This window comes from Quercus lobata, chromosome 4, assembly GCF_001633185.2.
Source record: "Quercus lobata isolate SW786 chromosome 4, ValleyOak3.0 Primary Assembly, whole genome shotgun sequence".
NCBI classification, from domain to species: Eukaryota; Viridiplantae; Streptophyta; class Magnoliopsida; order Fagales; family Fagaceae; genus Quercus; species Quercus lobata.
Window position 1 is genome coordinate 9,011,916 of NC_044907.1, and position 18,021 is coordinate 9,029,936.

At 34.2% G+C, this 18,021-nt stretch overlaps 1 protein-coding gene and 1 long non-coding RNA gene across 23 annotated transcripts; one reads left to right on the forward strand and one right to left on the reverse strand.

Annotated features, from left to right (window-relative positions):
• Positions 1-572: 572 nt before the first annotated feature.
• LOC115986584 (putative disease resistance protein RGA1) lies at positions 573-11,808 on the reverse strand. 22 transcript variants are annotated; one of them, XM_031109749.1, is made up of 14 exons: positions 8,334-11,808; positions 8,145-8,240; positions 7,942-8,019; positions 7,681-7,785; positions 6,730-6,817; positions 6,295-6,490; positions 5,658-5,893; positions 5,260-5,346; positions 5,088-5,135; positions 4,419-4,891; positions 3,922-4,058; positions 1,792-1,994; positions 1,193-1,514; positions 573-1,103 (listed from the first exon to the last, which is right to left on the reverse strand). In XM_031109749.1, the coding sequence occupies exons 1-2, from the start codon at positions 11,689-11,691 to the stop codon at positions 8,152-8,154; spliced, it is 3,447 nt and encodes a 1,148-aa protein (XP_030965609.1). In that variant the 5' UTR covers positions 11,692-11,808; the 3' UTR covers positions 573-1,103; positions 1,193-1,514; positions 1,792-1,994; positions 3,922-4,058; positions 4,419-4,891; positions 5,088-5,135; positions 5,260-5,346; positions 5,658-5,893; positions 6,295-6,490; positions 6,730-6,817; positions 7,681-7,785; positions 7,942-8,019; positions 8,145-8,151. The 22 variants fall into 22 exon arrangements, with proteins under 22 accessions (XP_030965609.1, XP_030965604.1, XP_030965602.1 ...); XM_031109744.1 differs by having other exon boundaries at positions 1,792-2,639; XM_031109742.1 differs by having other exon boundaries at positions 3,604-4,058.
• A 3,440-nt stretch (positions 11,809-15,248) lies between these two features.
• LOC115986590 lies at positions 15,249-17,651 on the forward strand. Its single transcript, XR_004090797.1, has 3 exons — positions 15,249-15,374; positions 16,204-16,466; positions 17,314-17,651. It is a non-coding gene; the product is annotated as an uncharacterized LOC115986590 (long non-coding RNA).
• Positions 17,652-18,021: the final 370 nt, after the last annotated feature.

The window sequence follows — 18,021 nt, forward strand, 5'->3', positions numbered from 1 at the left end:
TGGTACAGAGCGTAAATCACAACTCTTATTGATGACCAAAATTTACAATAGGCAATTTTGTTAGACGTGCTTTATGCTACTAGCTCTTAGGATCAAAACTACATAACTGCGGATTTCGTATTCTCTTGAACATGACTAAAATATTGTTTGCTAAAAATGCCTGGGCCAAAATGACAATCATGAGACAAGTTGCACATTAAGTACAATAATCACTTATCTAAAAAATAATAAGTATTTAATTAATAATCACATTACCATTATTTGCCACTACTGTAGAGAAACACTATTTTGTAGCATAATCAAAGTCTCAAGCTTCCCTTTCTATATTATATAACACTATTTTTAACCACCATGATTAAAATTGAGTGATTGATTGCATTTGTAGCATTATATAGCAATGTCTTAGACGTCCAAATTCCAATGGTTTGTAGGAGAATGCGAAGTAACATGAAAAAAAAAAGGAATAACGAAGGAAAATGAGAGCAACCAACAATTTTTTACGTGGAAAACTCTCTGTGAAAAGGAACACAGAGAGAAAAACCACGGGCTCAAGCCAGTCTTCTTGTGCACTATTTTCTTAAGTTATGTCTTAATACAAGTTTTCCTTCCTCTTATATAAAGGGAAGGCGAAGAGTGTACACCACATTAGATAAAATTCTATTGGCCAAGGCCATTGTTACATGCGAACGAGACATTTTGCTCCCTTAATGTCCTCTCTCCTCTGCCTACATGGTACTACAATGCTATGTAGACAAGGCACACCTACTGTTACCCCTGAAAAGCTGAGATGTTGTTTCAGGTTTAGCTCCGCACTTGGTTGTGGGAGGGTGCCTTTGCAGAGTGTACTAGGAGTTTTTCTTTTGTTGAACACATGCAAGACTCTATGAGATCTAATCTCTGGTTATTCCTCATTAGCTTTTAGATTAATAACTAGGCATCTAGTTTGCCTCTCTTACAGAATTGAAGTGCAGGAACATTGATAGTAGACGAATTTCCATTAAGCTAGTAACAGATTTGTCTGCATCCGATTGCACCACTAGGCGATAGCAATTAATTTCATATCCGCTTGACATGTGACCTAAATGTTTGTGAAATGCCTGGACCTGAAATTCAACCATGAGACAAGTTACATGTTATATAGGATCAATCATTTAAAAAGTACTTGATAGAGTTGTTTCTAATTAATTTCTACCTTACTATTATTTCCAACTTTGCAGCAGAAAACACTAGCCCTTCTCAGTTTGTCGAGTGGCAAATTCACAATCAAAATCTCAAGCTCTCCTTTCTCTCTGATAATTTTATTTTGATCATCTTCAAATAATGGACAGGTCATGACAGTTGTAGCCTGCTTCACCATCACTTGGTTCAGTACATCTTGATTTATTCGTTTAGATTCAGCTTTGAGAGTATTTGTAGCCTTGTTTAAAGTAGTATCTTGGACATCTAGTGGCTACCCATTTCTTCTACCAGCAGGATAATTGGAATACTCATAGTATTACCATGATATGGTAGTCCTGCATTTTGTTTGATAGAAACTAAATGAAGCAGTATGGTCCAATGAGTATGTAAGACTCACAAGAAAATGCTAAGCTCCTAAAAAAAAAAATTATAATCCTACATTTATCAATTGTAGAGAGGAACAAGATTGAAGTAATAATGCTTCCACTTTTGCTTTATCCATTGAAAGCTATTTAATGTTATTTTACTCTAAAGTAGCTCAATTGACTTAGTAACTTGGATCATTAAGAACTATCAAATGATAAGTTTAGAAGAATATTTTACTGGACTAACCTGTCGGAAGCTACTAACAAACCATTGCGCACTTGTAACTTTGATGCAGCTTTGCTTTCCACCTCATTTGCATTACCTTCTTTCTCATATGCAGTGTTGGCATGGATGTGTCATTGAACAGAAATTATTCTTGACTGACAAGAACAATCTACCAACACATCCACTTCAATTTAACCTTTCAATTTTCAATTCCATCATGTGACCTGATTTAGGATCAAAAGATCTTTGAAATATTGTGTCACTATGCATTCCCCAATTCCACTGTTTCCAATAATTGTGACTTTCTAAAGGAAGAGAGTGACAACAATTGTTTTTTTTTTTTTTTTTTCAATTATGTCTTGATCATTTAAAAAAAAGTTCTAGCACTGCTTTGGTGCTAAAGCTTTATAGAAGTAAAAAGGTGGTAAAACACAACTTAAAAATAAAATTTAACTTTGCCAAAATGAATTGCAAAGCTAAGGCCTTGGAAAACCTGAATATCCAGCCTAGTTGGATATCTAAAGCTTACATGATGAAGCTCATCCTGTACTTATTACTTAGGTCAATGTTTAACTGAATCTGTCATTGCTAATAAGGAAGCATCAAAAGCTTTGTGTTTTGCTACTTAGGTCTATGTTTTCAGACAAGGTCAAATAGTAATGCTGAAAGTATTAACATTTTCTTTTGAACTTTTAGTCAATTGGCTGACAAGACCAAATTTCCCCAACTCCATTTAATTTGAAAATTTTTGAGATTCATATTATCCATAAGAGCTCTGCCCACTTGAAGATCATTGTATCAATTTGGAGAACTGACAATTGTTGGCTTCCCACTTTTGATTTGTCCAACCAAAGCTCAAGTTTTGCCAGCTGGGATATACAATTAGAATCAATTAAATATATTTGCTGATTCAATAAAGTTAATTGATTGAAATAAACATAATCAACTTCTGTATCTACATTTAGGTCATCTAATATTTTTCCTATTGCGTCATAAGCATCAATGTCTGACTTCCTCTTTAATGGTTTCATACATCTTAAAGTCTATAGTTTCATCTAGAAGAAAATGAACTTATATACAAAGCTGCCAGGCCAGAGACCTGAAACATCCATGTGGTAAGAAAAAGAGGAAAAAAGGCATAATACTTGCACACATACATTCATATGTTGTGCATGCACACATCTTCATTAAGGAACTTAAGCCACTAAAGTATCAAGTACTTCTTTTTTAATTTTTTTCTATTTTTGCATGTATGACCGTGGAACCAACCCAGTTGGAAGAATAGGCATAATCAGATATAATAAAAATCAGCAATACTTGTAAAAAAAAACAACAGTGAAGTTGTGCAATTATAATTGAGAAATTTATAGAGGACTCAGTTTAAAATGATATGAATGAACTTGTAGAAGTATTAGGAGTTTTAGATCCTTATGGTCTTAGTTTCTATGTCTAGGATTTGAACAGTCATTTTGATTCATATAATGAATGAAGCTTGCCCATTAATACCTGGCATTTTCCTGATAAGTGAGAGAAAGAGATATACAATGATGTTTTGTTGACTAAAAGAAAATGAACTCATCATTACAAGGGAGTATTCACTATAGTTTCTTGTTCCCACTGATAAACAATTTAAGACTTTCTTATTTCAATTTTTTTCTCTACTTTTTCCTCCTACTTTTTTTCCTGTAACCAAATGGAGAATAAATTTAAATAATCCATCACTAAATTTTTTTTTTTTTTTTGTCTAACTTAAAATGTCAAAATAGTGCATTAGTCCAATCTAAATGAGGCTTATTGGGGTGTCCAGTGAAAAGAGGATGATTACCCAAATACCTGATTAGGGGGCACCTCTTCGACCTTTGCCTCTTTCCTTGGTAACCTCAATGAGGCTCAAAACTAGATTCAGTTTAGAACTCACTCATTGGACTTTGTTGCTGAATAAGATTTTTTTGGAAGGGAGAGGGTCTAGAGTTAAGGGGATGATCTCGATGCACGATTGAAGTAGAAGCACATGGGGAAATTGAATCTAGAAGCCAAAATTTAAAATCAAGATAGAAATGAATTAGGATGACATAGGAGCAATTCAGTCCTTTTCAGCAATAATGTGATAGGAGCATTTCTTTCACAAAAATCTAAAGATCCTCCCCTTACCTGTGTCCTGCCATTTGAACTCTAAGTGCATTTTGATCTTTGAGATCATTACAAGCCCATTGTTTAAGATGCTGATTCCAGGAGAACTTTACGCTATTGTTGCCAGCTTTGAATTTCCAACCATATTATCATTATACCTTTGAAAAGATCAACAAAGTAAGCCAAATACGTTACCTCCTTGGCAAACTTTTGAATAAAAACTCAAGTAACCATTTTTTTCTTTATTAAGTAAAAGGAAATTGTCAAAGTCAAAAAATAAGTACTAATACATTTTACATATTATTTCATCTCCTATAAATGCGGAAAGGACATATTATGATAATGAAAGTAATGAGACACAATTTCCAGCTTGTCATCTTACTGCATGTTGCAGGAGAATCCTTAGAACATTGAAAAGAAAGAATAGCATTGACATTTTAATTTTTTTATTAACATAATAAAAAAGATTGCTATATATCTTTTTATGAAGGATCTAGGTTACTGATTAACATACATACCTAAAGAAGTCATTGTGGCAGTAAATTCTGAATCTGGTTCTAATTAATTCAGTACCACTATCAAATAAAAGGGAGTAGGTTTATGCCACTTCTTGTTTGACTCTGCCATCTTAGTAACAACTTGAGTCAGTCAACAATACTTGATCTCTTTAAAGAAGTGAGGTTATCTTAATCAAGCATATTGCAAAATCCCCCCTGATTTCCCCAACCATCTCCTAAATTGCTACTTGTCTCTACATTTCCCTCTGATAATCAAAGAACCAAGTGAATAAACTTGAAAACAGCTCAAAACTTTCCAATAAACATACTGAATTTACCACAATAATGTCCATATAGGTCAATATGATCTAAATTTGAAGAGGTAGTGCAACTGTGACGTGAAGGCCCATTTATAAAGCCCAAGCTACCTAAGCCCATGGCAATACCTAAACCTTCTATGTATCCATTCGTCCTAAGCCCATTGTATATATAATCTGTCCAAAAAATATCACAAAAGGCAAAAAAAATGTTGTTAACATTGACTAGGTAATTTTTTTTTTTTAATGATTTTTTATTAAAAAAAAAAAACATACTAATCATTGGATTTAATAAAATACAGGAAAAAAAATAATAAGACAAAGTATGAATGATTTAAATTATTGAAGAAATAAGATACTTATTAATGCTTACAATTCGTTTCTAGTGTTACTTACAAAAGGTTCATCCATCTTGATTGACCTAAAAAGGAACTAGATATAAGTAAATCCGTCACTTATATTAGAAAAAAAATACATTTTTCTTTTATGGAAATAAAAACACATTTGAGTTTATGTATAACAGAGAATTAAAAAAAAAAACATACCAGCACAGGCTAATTCTGCAGTATTGTTACGAGATATACTTCTCCCCACAAATATTATCCCAGAAACACCAAGTGCTGATTTTCACTCTGACAAGATGAGAAGTAAAACATCCAAAATGCATCACCACGTCAACTTGCTTTGAGAAACAAGGATGTATTTATTTGAGTGAAGAAACATATGAAATATTTGCCATATTCTTTCTCCTAATATGTGAATATTCACTATAGTTTTTTTTTTATTTCTTTTTCCTCCTACATTTTTTTTTGTAACAAAATGGAGCATAAATTTAAATAATCCATCACTAAAATTGTTGATGCTAACTTGAAATGTCAATATTGTGTGTTAATCCAATCTAAAAGTGGCTCATTAGGGGGTCTAGAGAAAAGGGGATGATTACCCAAATATCACATTAGGGGGCACCTCTTCCAGCTCTACCTCTTTACTTGGTATCCTCAATGAGGATCAAAACTAGATTCAGTTTAGAACTCCCTTATTGGACTCTATTGCAGAGTAGGATTTTTTAAAGCAGGGAGAGGGTCCATTGAAAAGGGGAAATAGAATCCATTTGCCAAAACAGCTCAAAACGGTTCCCCCAACCATCTCCTGAATTGCTGCTTGCCTCTACATTTCCCTCTGATAATCAAACAACGAAGTGTATAAACTTGAAAACAGCTCAAAACGTTTCAATAAACACACTGAATTTAATCCATGAACACCACAACAATTAACAAAAGATAATTGCCACCACCATTGTCATTAATAGCTGTACACTAACATTGAGCTTGATTTAGATTGGAAAAGCCAACAAAAGATAGACAAAAACTAGGATTTAAACCCAACAAAAATCCGAGATAGGCAATAAGTATATATTACTGTCAATATGAGAAAGATCGTGCAGTAGAGATCATTTTATAATCCAAATAATAATTTGTAAAGTATTAATTTAGCCAACATATTTTTCCATATCATATGTGAGAAATCAAATTCAGGATGAATAATTATCATATGAAAGTAAAGAAATGTGGAATAATTACCAATGATACTCATTCTTTTTAAGAAGGAAGTCTGTCATATTCAAGCACGTTGTGGAATCCCCATGATTTCCACACCCTTCTCATAAATTGCTGCTTTTTTATACATTTCACAAGTGACTATCCACTGCATTTAGGTTGTGGCTATCTACTACGTATCTGCCTGAACATATATGTGACCAAAATGTTTGCTAAATGCCTGCATATTAAAGGGAATCATGGGAGAAGTTGCACGTTATTAGTATCAGTCATCTAAAGAGGAAAAAAAAAATTGATAAAGTTAGATAGTTAGTTTCCCCTAACATGCCCTTCTAAAAATGTTGGGTTGGCAAGCTCACAACTCTAGGGGATGATATTGGTTGCTCTTGTCATCCAACATGAGAAAGTTTAGAACTCAAAATAACTTGTAAACTAACAAACTGAATTGTGGCACTCAACCTTTTTATGGAATAATGATGGATCCTTCTAAATTCAACTTCAGCCTTAGGGATATACGCTGTCTCAAGTCATTCCAGAGCAATTTCACCTAGCATCATTCAATAAGTACCATTATGGATTTCAGAATCTAAGCTCCTCTTTTCAAATTAGAATTCTGCGGGATGCTTTTCAAGTTTGACTATAAAAATGAAGACGGATTGTATAATTATTCCTGAAATATATCATGTCTACAATAAATCTAAGCTGTGTTTTGATGCAAACTATTCTATCAAATAAAAGTTATGGTAAATCTCGTATACTTAAAGATGCAAAATCATCAATTAAACCATTAAGTTCTTAAAATCTTTGAGCTCACCTCTCACAAAAGAAGAGAAAGGAACCACTACCAAAGACCACTTTTACATATTTGATCTTCATTTCATATATTTTACAATGAAATGAGATGTAAGAAGATAGCCCTGGATACCCAAATAGATTGACATATAGTTTAATGTCAAGCAGGTTCTTGTTTGGAGAAGGAAGAAACATAGAAAACAGGAGAAAAATGGACTTTTGGAGAGTGATTTATTAACAGGTTTCAAATTTCTTGAAAGGTCGAGAAACCTAATATATGATTAATGACTTACCCTTTATTTGGGTCACTAGAAGCTTCTAAGAGCCAGAGTAACCAAAATTCATTACAAGCCAGAGATTGTTAGAGAAGTTGCAATTATAAATGAAGATGATCGATGCCTAAAGCACACATTTAAAAATGAGGCATCTAGTTATTGGCAATACTTGTGTCTATATGGATAAGAGTAGTAATAAACAGACATTGGATCCCTAGTTTCATCATATACTATTTAAGTGTTATTTAAGAATCTACCGTAGTGAAATCTTTTTCTTTATTTTTGTCCACTTCAAACAAAGAATGATAATGTAAAAGCAAATAAAAGACTAGTATTTGTTTACCTTTGTAACATTCGAATTCAAGGAGAAAGCCAATTAGCAACCACTTGTCCTTTATCCAAGTGTTGCTACCTTGAATATCAATTTATGATCTAAATCCAACGCAAGCTAAGCAAGCCAAAAAAAGATAGGAAAGAAACATTAGTGATTCTAGTATAAAACAACTCTTACTCGTGCAATCCATAAAAAAACATATACCATATTTTTTATTCAATTGTAGAAATAAAAAAATGGTGGAGCTTATAATCAAAGCATAAAAAATACCTACACAAGCTGATTCTGTTGCCAGATATACTTCTCCCCACAAATATTATCTCCTTATCACCAATTGATGATCCTCATCTGAAAAGATGAGAAGTAAAACACCCAAAATACATCACCACATCAACTTGGTTTGAGATAAAAAAAAGAAACATAGGAAATAATTTCCATATGTGATCAAAGAATGTGAGAATGAAAATAATTACCATTGAGTTATTGACTTGTTGGAACACTGCAATGCCTAAAAATTTTGGTAAAGAGCTGAGATTTAAGTTCATGTTTCTTCATACTTTCATTTTGTTCTGCATAATTATTCAATAATCAGGAAAAAATTAGCTATACAACTAAAGAGGATGAAGAAGAAGAATTTTGTTTTTCATAATGAAATTCAATACCTGATTCTTCTTCTTTTGGTGGAGCTAGATCTCCTTTCAAGTTTTGGATGTTAGCAAGCCAATCCTCACTCTTGCAACCTTCCGCTAAGATGGGACAATCCAAAATCTCCAGTTTCTTTAAAGAAGTAAGGACAGGTAATGATGTCAAATTGGTGCAATGCAAAATCTCGAGTGATTGAAGAGATATGATGTTGCAGATCCACTCCGGAATTGTTGTCAAACTTGGACAATTTGAAATTGTGAGATGTCGCAGAGAGGTGGCCTGTTGAAGCCCCACTGGAAGAGAGGCCAATTTTGGATGATCATATAAACTTAGATACTGAAGCTTCCTCAGGCCTTGCCATTCCAATTCCATCCCATCCCCAATATAATTAGATAACGAAAGTTCCTGGAGTGCAGTGAGATGTTGTATAGATTGAAGGACATGACCATCACTGCCTTTTATCAGAATAATACGCAAAGATTTTAACTTGGAGAGAGGGCTGAATAAGTTGGCAAGTGTTGAAGAAGAAGAATAACGAGCAGAAGAGATTGACTCTGCTACTACTGCTGCTATTGTGTTTTCTTGAGATGCCATACTTATCATTCCCATTGATATCGTTTGCTCCAATGGCATCAAATTAGAGTTTTCCAGATCTAGTTCTTCAAGATAAGGAAATAAAGGCATTGAAGATAGTTCAGGGCAGCCATAAATGTGTAGAGTAGAAAGACGAGAAAATGAAGGCAGAGAATGATTCTTTGCTTTTATCATCGATATTTCACCATAATTATCATCGTCATCTTCATAATCCTTGATGGAGTCGCTCCTCCTCTTCCACCATCCCTTCAGATTAGGGCAATTCATAATTTTTAGTAACTCTAGGGGTGGAAGGTTAACACTCTTTGACATTAATGATACGTACTCAAGAGAAGGAACATCATTCAACCTAAGAGTTTTGAGAAAAGGAAATTGATGCAATGGAAGCACATCTTGGCAATTCTTCATTGAATATAGCGTAAGGCGCACAAGATTTTTGAGTGACGAAAGCCATCTTGGATATTTCACTCCCATGTAGCCATTTAATTCCAAAAGTTTAAGACTTTGGAATGGTTCCAAAGCTTCGAGTAACTTCTCATCGTACCCAACATCCACTTCATTGACATCTCCTTTTATCCACTCTAATGCCATGCCTTCAAGGTTTCGTTTCTCTTTCATATTTGCAGCCTTATATTCTAATTCAGCATCTTTCCTGTGTGTAAGATTTTTAATCCTTATATTTTCTCTTAGCTGGTTTAATCTGTGAAGTTCCTTCAACTCACCACCACACCTAGAGTTTGTACTCAACACATACTCAGCTAGTGACCGGAAATTAGTCAATTGCCCAAGTCCACGTGGCATATGAGTCAAACTATTGCAGTTATCAATGTTAAGATGCCTAAGATTGACTAATCTAGTAATATTTCTTGGCAATTCTATAAGTTTGACACAATAACCGAGATTCAATGTTTCCAAATTCTGCAACCTTGTAATGGAATTAGGAAGCATCTTTATGTAACGATTATTTGAAAGATTGAGATACCTTAAATGCTTCATCTTTCCAATAGAATGTGGCACACTCCTAATGCCAATACTATTCAAATCTAACTTGCGCAAGAGCATAAATTTTGAAACAAATGCATTACACATTGACTGGTTCACTACCATTTTTTCTGGATGCCAAGTTTGACATGGCAAAAGGAATGTTCTTATCCTCTTTGCTTCAAACAATGAGGCAGGAATTTGGGATGATGAGGCTAAATCAAAACCAATTGACACATGATGTGTTTTTTCACAAATTTTTTCACCATTTATGCCAAATGAGATGTTCTCCCGTCCCACTACAGATATCGCCAGATCATGCATGAGGTCATGTATTTTGAAAATAGGTCTTGTGTTCCACCAATCTTCTTTATCTTCTTGAAAAAATGATCTCCAAAGTAATTCCATGAAATGCTCATGACCAGCATCTTCTACGCATTGGTTTTGACCTGATAGCTTAATGAACCCTTGTGCCATCCATATCCTAATCAATTCTTGTTTTTCAAACTGGTAATCTTTTGGAAATAAACTACAATAAGCAAAACATTGTTTCAAATGTGATGGTAGATGATCATAACTTAACTTAAGTGTTGGTAGGATATCATTTTCCTTTTGATCTAATTTTGGAAATTCGTTTTTCTTGAAGGCCAACCATTCATCTTCTGAGATTTTAAAGTACAACAGGCTTCCTATAGTATTTATGGCAAGTGGAATTCCTCTACACTTACTAACAATTTCCATTCCAATTTCCTTAATTCTTAAATTTTCTGGTTCTTGTCCATTTTCAAATGCCTTTTGCTTAAATAAAGACCAAGACTCCTCTTCATTTAAACCCTTTAAATAGTATGGTTCAATAGTTTTCGAAATCTTTGCAACCTTTTCCTCACGTGTAGTCACTAATATTCTACTACCTATTGCACCACCTTTAAGAAGTCCTTTTAAACCATCCCATTTTTTTGAATCATCATTCCACAAATCATCTAATACAAGCAAGTATCTCTTTCCATCAATTTCTTTATGAAGATCATTTATCATTGTGTTGATTTCAAGGCTTCCTAGTTTACTACCTTTTGCAGATTCTAGGATTTTCTCAACAATTGTTTTTACATCAAAATCATCCGAAACACACACCCACAATTTTTTCTCAAAATAACTTTTAATTTCTTCGTCATTGAATACAAATTGAGCTAATGTGGTCTTACCTAGTCCACCAATTCCAACTATAGGAAGGACTGCAACATTCTCTTCAATTTTGGAATCCAATAAACGTTCTATGATGACTTTCTTATCGACCTCTCTTCCAATAACATCTTCAGCACGTACAAAATGATGACTCTCTCTCCCCCTACTACTGCCTTGTGTCTCCCTAGGACGTGCCTCTAAGTGGAACTTCCTATCCGCTGCAATAGCATCTAGTATCTCCCTAATTGACTTAATCTTATGACCCATTTTAAGACCATATGCAAGTTGGTTCGATTTGGAAAAGAAGATGCGTACCTCTTTCGCTTTCTTATTCCTGGTCATCACTTCCCGCCGTAAAACTTCAGTGAAAAAGTCATCCAGCAAGTCATCCGCTTCAAAAAATACATCTTTCAGCCTTTCCACCCAATCCTTGATGGCATTGCTCAGCGCCTGGTGCTCCTCTGCATCCTGAAGCACAGCTTTGATTGTTGTAACCGTGTTTTTGAGCTTTTGAAGCTCATCTTTGACACCCCAGATCAGTCCAATCTCTTTGAGAGCTAGGTTGCCCAGTTGGCCAATGATTCCCTCAGCTACGTTGAAGAGAACTCCTTCCGCCATTTCTCACTTGAAACAGTTAAATGCAGGTAAGATATGAGAATAATTGTTTGAAAGTAGGATGACTTAGGCTGAGTGATTTGCTTGCCGGTTCTATTCTAAACTTCTGGTTTTTATAATGTACTAATGGTTATTTATGAGCATATGTGTACGTAAGACGCTCCTTTGACCACGTATCACTATCTTTCCATTGCCGTAACCATAAAGGTGATTTGAATTTGGATATTTCTGTTAGAAACACAGTAACAATTGACCTCCAAAACTCTTATTCCTTCCGTCTCACTTTGTTTGTCCTGTTTGAAAAGTCAAATTTTTTAAGGGAACATCATTTATTATTTTGTCTACCTTTTAAAAATGTACAAGTTTCCAAAACTATCCTTAAATAGATTTATCAAAAAATTGAATTAATAAATTAATAAGGGTATAATAGGAATATTAGTAAATTAATGACTTTTATTTTTAGAAACAGGACAATATTTTGGGACATCTCAAAATGGAATAGAGGACAAACAAAGTGGGACGGAGGGAGTAGCTTATTAATTTCGTGAACTCTCAACCAAGTGGAGCATTGAAAATAGTTGAAGATTAAATGTTAGAATTAAGACAGTTGGGATGGTGGTGGTGGTTGCTGGTTTGCCCAACTTGGTTTGGTGTCAATCTCAGAATGGCTCTCGCCAGACCCCAGCCCTAACCATCTGTATACAGAACTCTTAGCTTATTAATTTCGCGAACTCTCAACTAAGTGGGGCATTGAAAATAGTTGAAGATTAAATGTTAGAATTAAGACAGTTGGGATGGTGGTGGTGGTTGCTGGTTTGCCCAACTTGGTTTGGTGTCAATCTCAGAATGGCTCTCGCCAGACCCCAGCCCTAACCATCTGTATACAGAACTCTTAGCTTATTAATTCTCGCGTGAAAATAGTTGAAGATTAAATGTTAGAATTAAGACTGGTGGTTGCCCAACTTGGTTTGGTGTCAATCTCAGAATGGTCTCGTTGACCCCACCCTATTAAGTATACAGAACTCTTAGCTTATTAATTTCGAACTCTCAACTAAGTGGGGGTTGAAAATAGTTGAAGATTAAATGTTAGAATTAAGACAGTTGGGATGGTGGTGGTGGTTGCTGGTTTGCCCAACTTGGTTTGGTGTCAATCTCAGAATGGCTCTCGCCAGACCCCAGCCCTAACCATCTGTATACAGAACTCTTAGCTTATTAATTTCGCAAACTCTCAACTAAGTGGGGCGTTGAAAATAGTTGAAGATTAAATGTTAGAATTAAGACAGTTGGGATGGTGGTGGTGGTTGCTGGTTTGCCCAACTTGGTTTGGTGTCAATCTCAGAATGGCTCTCGCCAGACCCCAGCCCTAACCATCTGTATACAGAACTCTTAGCTTATTAATTTCGCGAACTCTCAACTAAGTGGGGCGTTGAAAATAGTTGAAGATTAAATGTTAGAATTAAGACAGTTGGGATGGTGGTGGTGGTTGCTGGTTTGCCCAACTTGGTTTGGTGTCAATCTCAGAATGGCTCTCGCCAGACCCCAGCCCTAACCATCTGTATACAGAACTCTTAGCTTATTAATTTCGCGAACTCTCAACTAAGTGGGGCATTGAAAATAGTTGAAGATTAAATGTTAGAATTAAGACAGTTGGGATGGTGGTGGTGGTTGCTGGTTTGCCCAACTTGGTTTGGTGTCAATCTCAGGAGTCAGAATGGCTCTCGCGGGACCCCAGCCCTAACCAACTGTATGTGCATTGGTTAATTGGTTATTGGTAGCTCTCATTTAATTAACAAACATGAGTTGTAGCTTTCTAGGCTCTGGTAGCCTTTCACTTAATTAATGCAATTTATTTTTATGGGCTCAAGCACTGCAAACGTGGTTCATAATTTCATGCTCAATAGTCAATGTCATTAACTACTTTTTGTTGTTCTATCAATTTTCGTTAACTTTAATCCTACGAGAAAGTACGAGAAATTATGCAGTGTTATGGTGTACCACGTCACTTGTCTATCATTTCACTAAAAAACTCCCGCTTGTTTAAAATTGCTGAGTTAGTAATTAGTTTCTGTTTAAAAAAAATTCTAACTCAACAATTTTAAATAAGTGGGAGTCTTTTAGTGGAATAGTAGACCACGTCACTTATCCATCATATGGACCTTATAATTTCTCTAATCCTACAGGTCTAATTAAGTAGAACTATCCTGATCATCAAAAAAAAAAAAGTAGAACTATCCTTAGCGTTAGAGAATTTTGACGCAGCTAACCTTTCTTTTTTTTTTTTTTGGTTATAAGATAGAATTCTACTCTAACCTAATCTAAGTATATATGTGTGTGAAGTTCCCTCCTGGAAACTTGAACCCTAACCTTTGCCCCCCATACCCCACAAGTACTTATACTTGTGGAGTGACCATCGCACTAAGGGTGTGCAGTGGTGACGCGTCTAACCTTCAAGATTGCCCCATTATGTAAAAATTTTTTTTAAAAAAGAGACATATGGGGTTAACTGGTAACATGAAACTTTATATTAGTCACATGCATGGCATGATAGTTTAAGGAGAGAAAGTGTACGTTGTCAATAATTTATGAACAAAAAAATAGAAAAGAATTATATAAAGTGTAAGAACAAAAAACAAATGTTATGAAAATTTTAGGGAAAAAACAATATATTTTTTTTTTCTCTACGTATGTACACAAAAGTATAAACACAAAATTAAAAAAAAAAAAAAAAATTGACAAATATAGTTCTTTTATTTTATAGCATTTCAACTTGAAAACATTGTGTTGTTCTAAGATTATGGGAATGATATGAATAACTTTAGATTATAAAAACAGCAAATTATATTTTTGAGAAAATAAATATTTTTTTAGTTAAAATTTTGAGAAATTTTTTTTTCCCTAGGGTTTGTTAATAGATCAATTCCCCAATTATTTTTTGGTGGAAGGTGCCGCATCAATCCCCAACATTTTAACTAAAAAGTATTTATTTTCTCAAAACTATAGGGAATCAATTTAGCATGCTTGACTCATTCAACTTAATTAAAGATCCAGTTAATGAGTTTCAAAGCATATTGGTTAAGGTTGAGGTTTTTTTTGGCAATCAATTTTTTTTTTTCAAGGGAGTCACACAACATTCTTATAAATTTTTTTTTTAAAATATATAAAAAAGGCAGATCTTCTTTTTGAGTAGTTTAAAGATCAGAGGAAATATCATGCGTGATATAGATACTCCTCTATGCGAAAGTTCTAGCTTTTAGTTAAAAAGGAATATTTGTTAATTAGCTTTTACTACTTTTCAATGCAGTTGGACACTCAATTCTTCCTTAACAAGTGTAATGGAAAACCCATTAACAAAAACATTCAATTAATTATGAGATGGGTTCAAGTTACACTTGGTATAACTCTTTAAAATTACACATTTTTTAAATCATTGAATTTAAGTAGATCTAATAGTTAAAAAAAGACCATCATTATTACAAATATTTTTATTAGAATTTCATTAATTACCTTTATTTATTACCTTTTAAACCTTTCTCTGAACCCAACAAAATTTGACATGTGACTTTCTCTCTCTCTCTCTCTCTCTTCTAAACCTATGTTTTTTTCTCTCTCTATCTCCTTCTCCATTGCTCCTCCACCATTGGATGTCTGAGCTTGAGCGCCAGGAAGAGGTTGCTTTGGCTGTCAAGGTCTTGAATTTTTGCTTCCATTGTACTTTCTATTTCACATTCTCATTTGGGTTGCTTTTAGATTTTCAATTTTTGGGTTTATGATTGGTCACTCTCTCACTCACAATTGAAATAGTCATTGCTGGTCTTCTGGATGGGGAATTTACTTCGTATGATATGCAAACAAGTAATTTTTTGTGACTAAGTATATTAAGAAGAGCAGTAAATGGGGATGTCCTGGAAGTGTTTGATAAATTTCTTTAAAGAAAATATCTGCTCTTGGGAACTTCTAATATGCTTTGATTTGATGATTGTAGAGAATTATTTTACTTTCCTGTAAAATGGGGGCTTCATAGAAAAAAGCAATCCGAACTATGTCCACTGAAGGAGGTCCTTTTAGTAGTCATTTCTATTATTGTGATATTGTCAATTGCGTCTGTCAGTTCTCTGTCTCAAACAAGGATCTTAGTTAACATGCAAAGAAATAAAAGATCATAAAAGAAGTCTTTTTTCCCCTCTTTTAAATCATTCTAAATTGATAAATTATTAGCAATTGAAAAAGAGATGGTTTGTTTTTACATTTTGGGTTTAGTACGCTCCTTCAATATCAATGGAAATAATGACTTTTATAGTTACTTTTCTTTATTCGCTCTTGCCTGCCATCCTCCATTTCTGCAATTTTATTGTGGGCTTTATATTGTTTAAAGTTATGTTTCTTCATAATCTAGAACGCACAGTTTGGATAGGCTATTTCGATAAAGTGGTCTCTGTCAAATTACATCAAATTATGCCTCATTCCATTTACTATGACCATACACTTGAGCTTACAAGCAACTCAATGAATTTTCAGGTGTTTAAAGTGATACGGAAGCAATATTGGTACAGGCCTGATGCTTATCTGTATAAGGACTAGATTATTGCATTAGCAAAGTGTCAAAAAATGGATGACGCAATGCAGTTGTGGGAAGACATTAGATAGGAGAATTTGTTCCCTGATTGTCAAACATACACGGAAATGATAAGGGGGTTCTTGAGGCAAGGATCTCCTGCAGATGCAATGAACATATATGAAGACATGATGAAGTCTCCAAAGCCCCTTGAGGAACTTGTGGTGTAAGCTTTTAGGTCCAAGTTGTAACAGAATTATTGAAAATGTAGATTAATAGTTATGATTTGAATTGATAGGAAACAAAATTTTTTTATAATCTCTATTCATGTGTTTGAGAAAGCCTGAAAATTTCTTGATTGTAAGATTGAGATTCCAACAAATTTCTCAGGTTGGAAAACCCATGGTGTTCTTTTAAAAATAACAATGGAAAGATGTAGAAATAAGTTGAACCTCTTTTTTTCCTTTTATATTACAAATTAGCAATACAATCAACGTTCCATTAGAGCTCTTTCCGTCTCTTAATGCTTGTGAAATCACTTCTATGTCAACCTTACTATGGTTATATGCACAATTTTAATGATGATTACCAGTTAATAATACTCAAGTAACCTGTTGGAAGTATGAACCTATTAGAATTTAGATAAAACTGATTTTTTATATTTCCTTTAAGCTATTGGTTGGGCAGGATATGTGATGTTGTGGCTCTAATTAGCTTATTTTATACTTTATAAGAATTGGATTAAAGAGTGTATTCAACCATAGCTTTTGGTTAGTGCTCAACCATATATATTTAGCAATGGAGCAATGTAAAATGAAGAGCCCTGGTCACAATACAATCTTGGATGCATAGTTCCTGAATGGGTTGAGGAGAACTCAACTCTTTCTAGCATAAAAGAAATATATGGTTTTGGAACTAATCTTCCAATGACAATAATAGTCAATTCTATGTGATGCTTCTATTGAATTCCTTATACTTTTCTATACAGTATTTCATGGAGTTTTTATTTTTTTTTATTATTATTTTTTTTTATGTATTATGAAAATGATGGAGTTCCTTTGCCTCTTTTATAGGTGCGAATTGCACAAGGTCTTGTACATACGGGGAAAGGCTTTTTGCTCCTGGTATTGGAGTGTATCAAGACCGAGACTCAGGCAGAGAGGCAGAATGCCAGAACAGTGCATTGGAAGAGTTCAAGCCAAGACTGCCTAAACGACAGTGCAAACATTGTTGTAAGAAGTGTAGTAAACAGAGCAGACAATGCAGTAACTTAAAGTAGCTATACTACCTGTAGTTTTAGGATTAGTTTTTAATTGTTAGCTGTGATTTATATACACGTGTAATGATCTGATTATTTGTAAAGACTAGTTCCACATTAATTCACTTTTGAACTAGTCTACAGTCGCTCAAAGGTGGGGTTCCAACACTTTTTGATTTGATGCTTGAAATTTGTGGCATTTTATTCAGGAAGGGGGTGGGCAAAAAGTCCCTTGCAATACATTACAGATTACTCAAAAGATTTCCTTTTTATTTATTTATTTATTTTTTTTTTTTGTGTTGGTGGGGGAGGGGTGTGAAGCTCAGAAATCCAAATATAGGAGCTCTAAAATATAGCAATGCTTCATCTATGTGCATCAACTGTCCGTCTCTAGTTTCCTTTTTTCCTATAAAATAAGGGTCAACCATTCACTGGTTCAGATTTGACCATGCTCTTCAATAATATGAGGGATAACTAGCAAGCCCTGAAACCAAAATGAAGTCCCTTTAAAGAAGAAAATAAA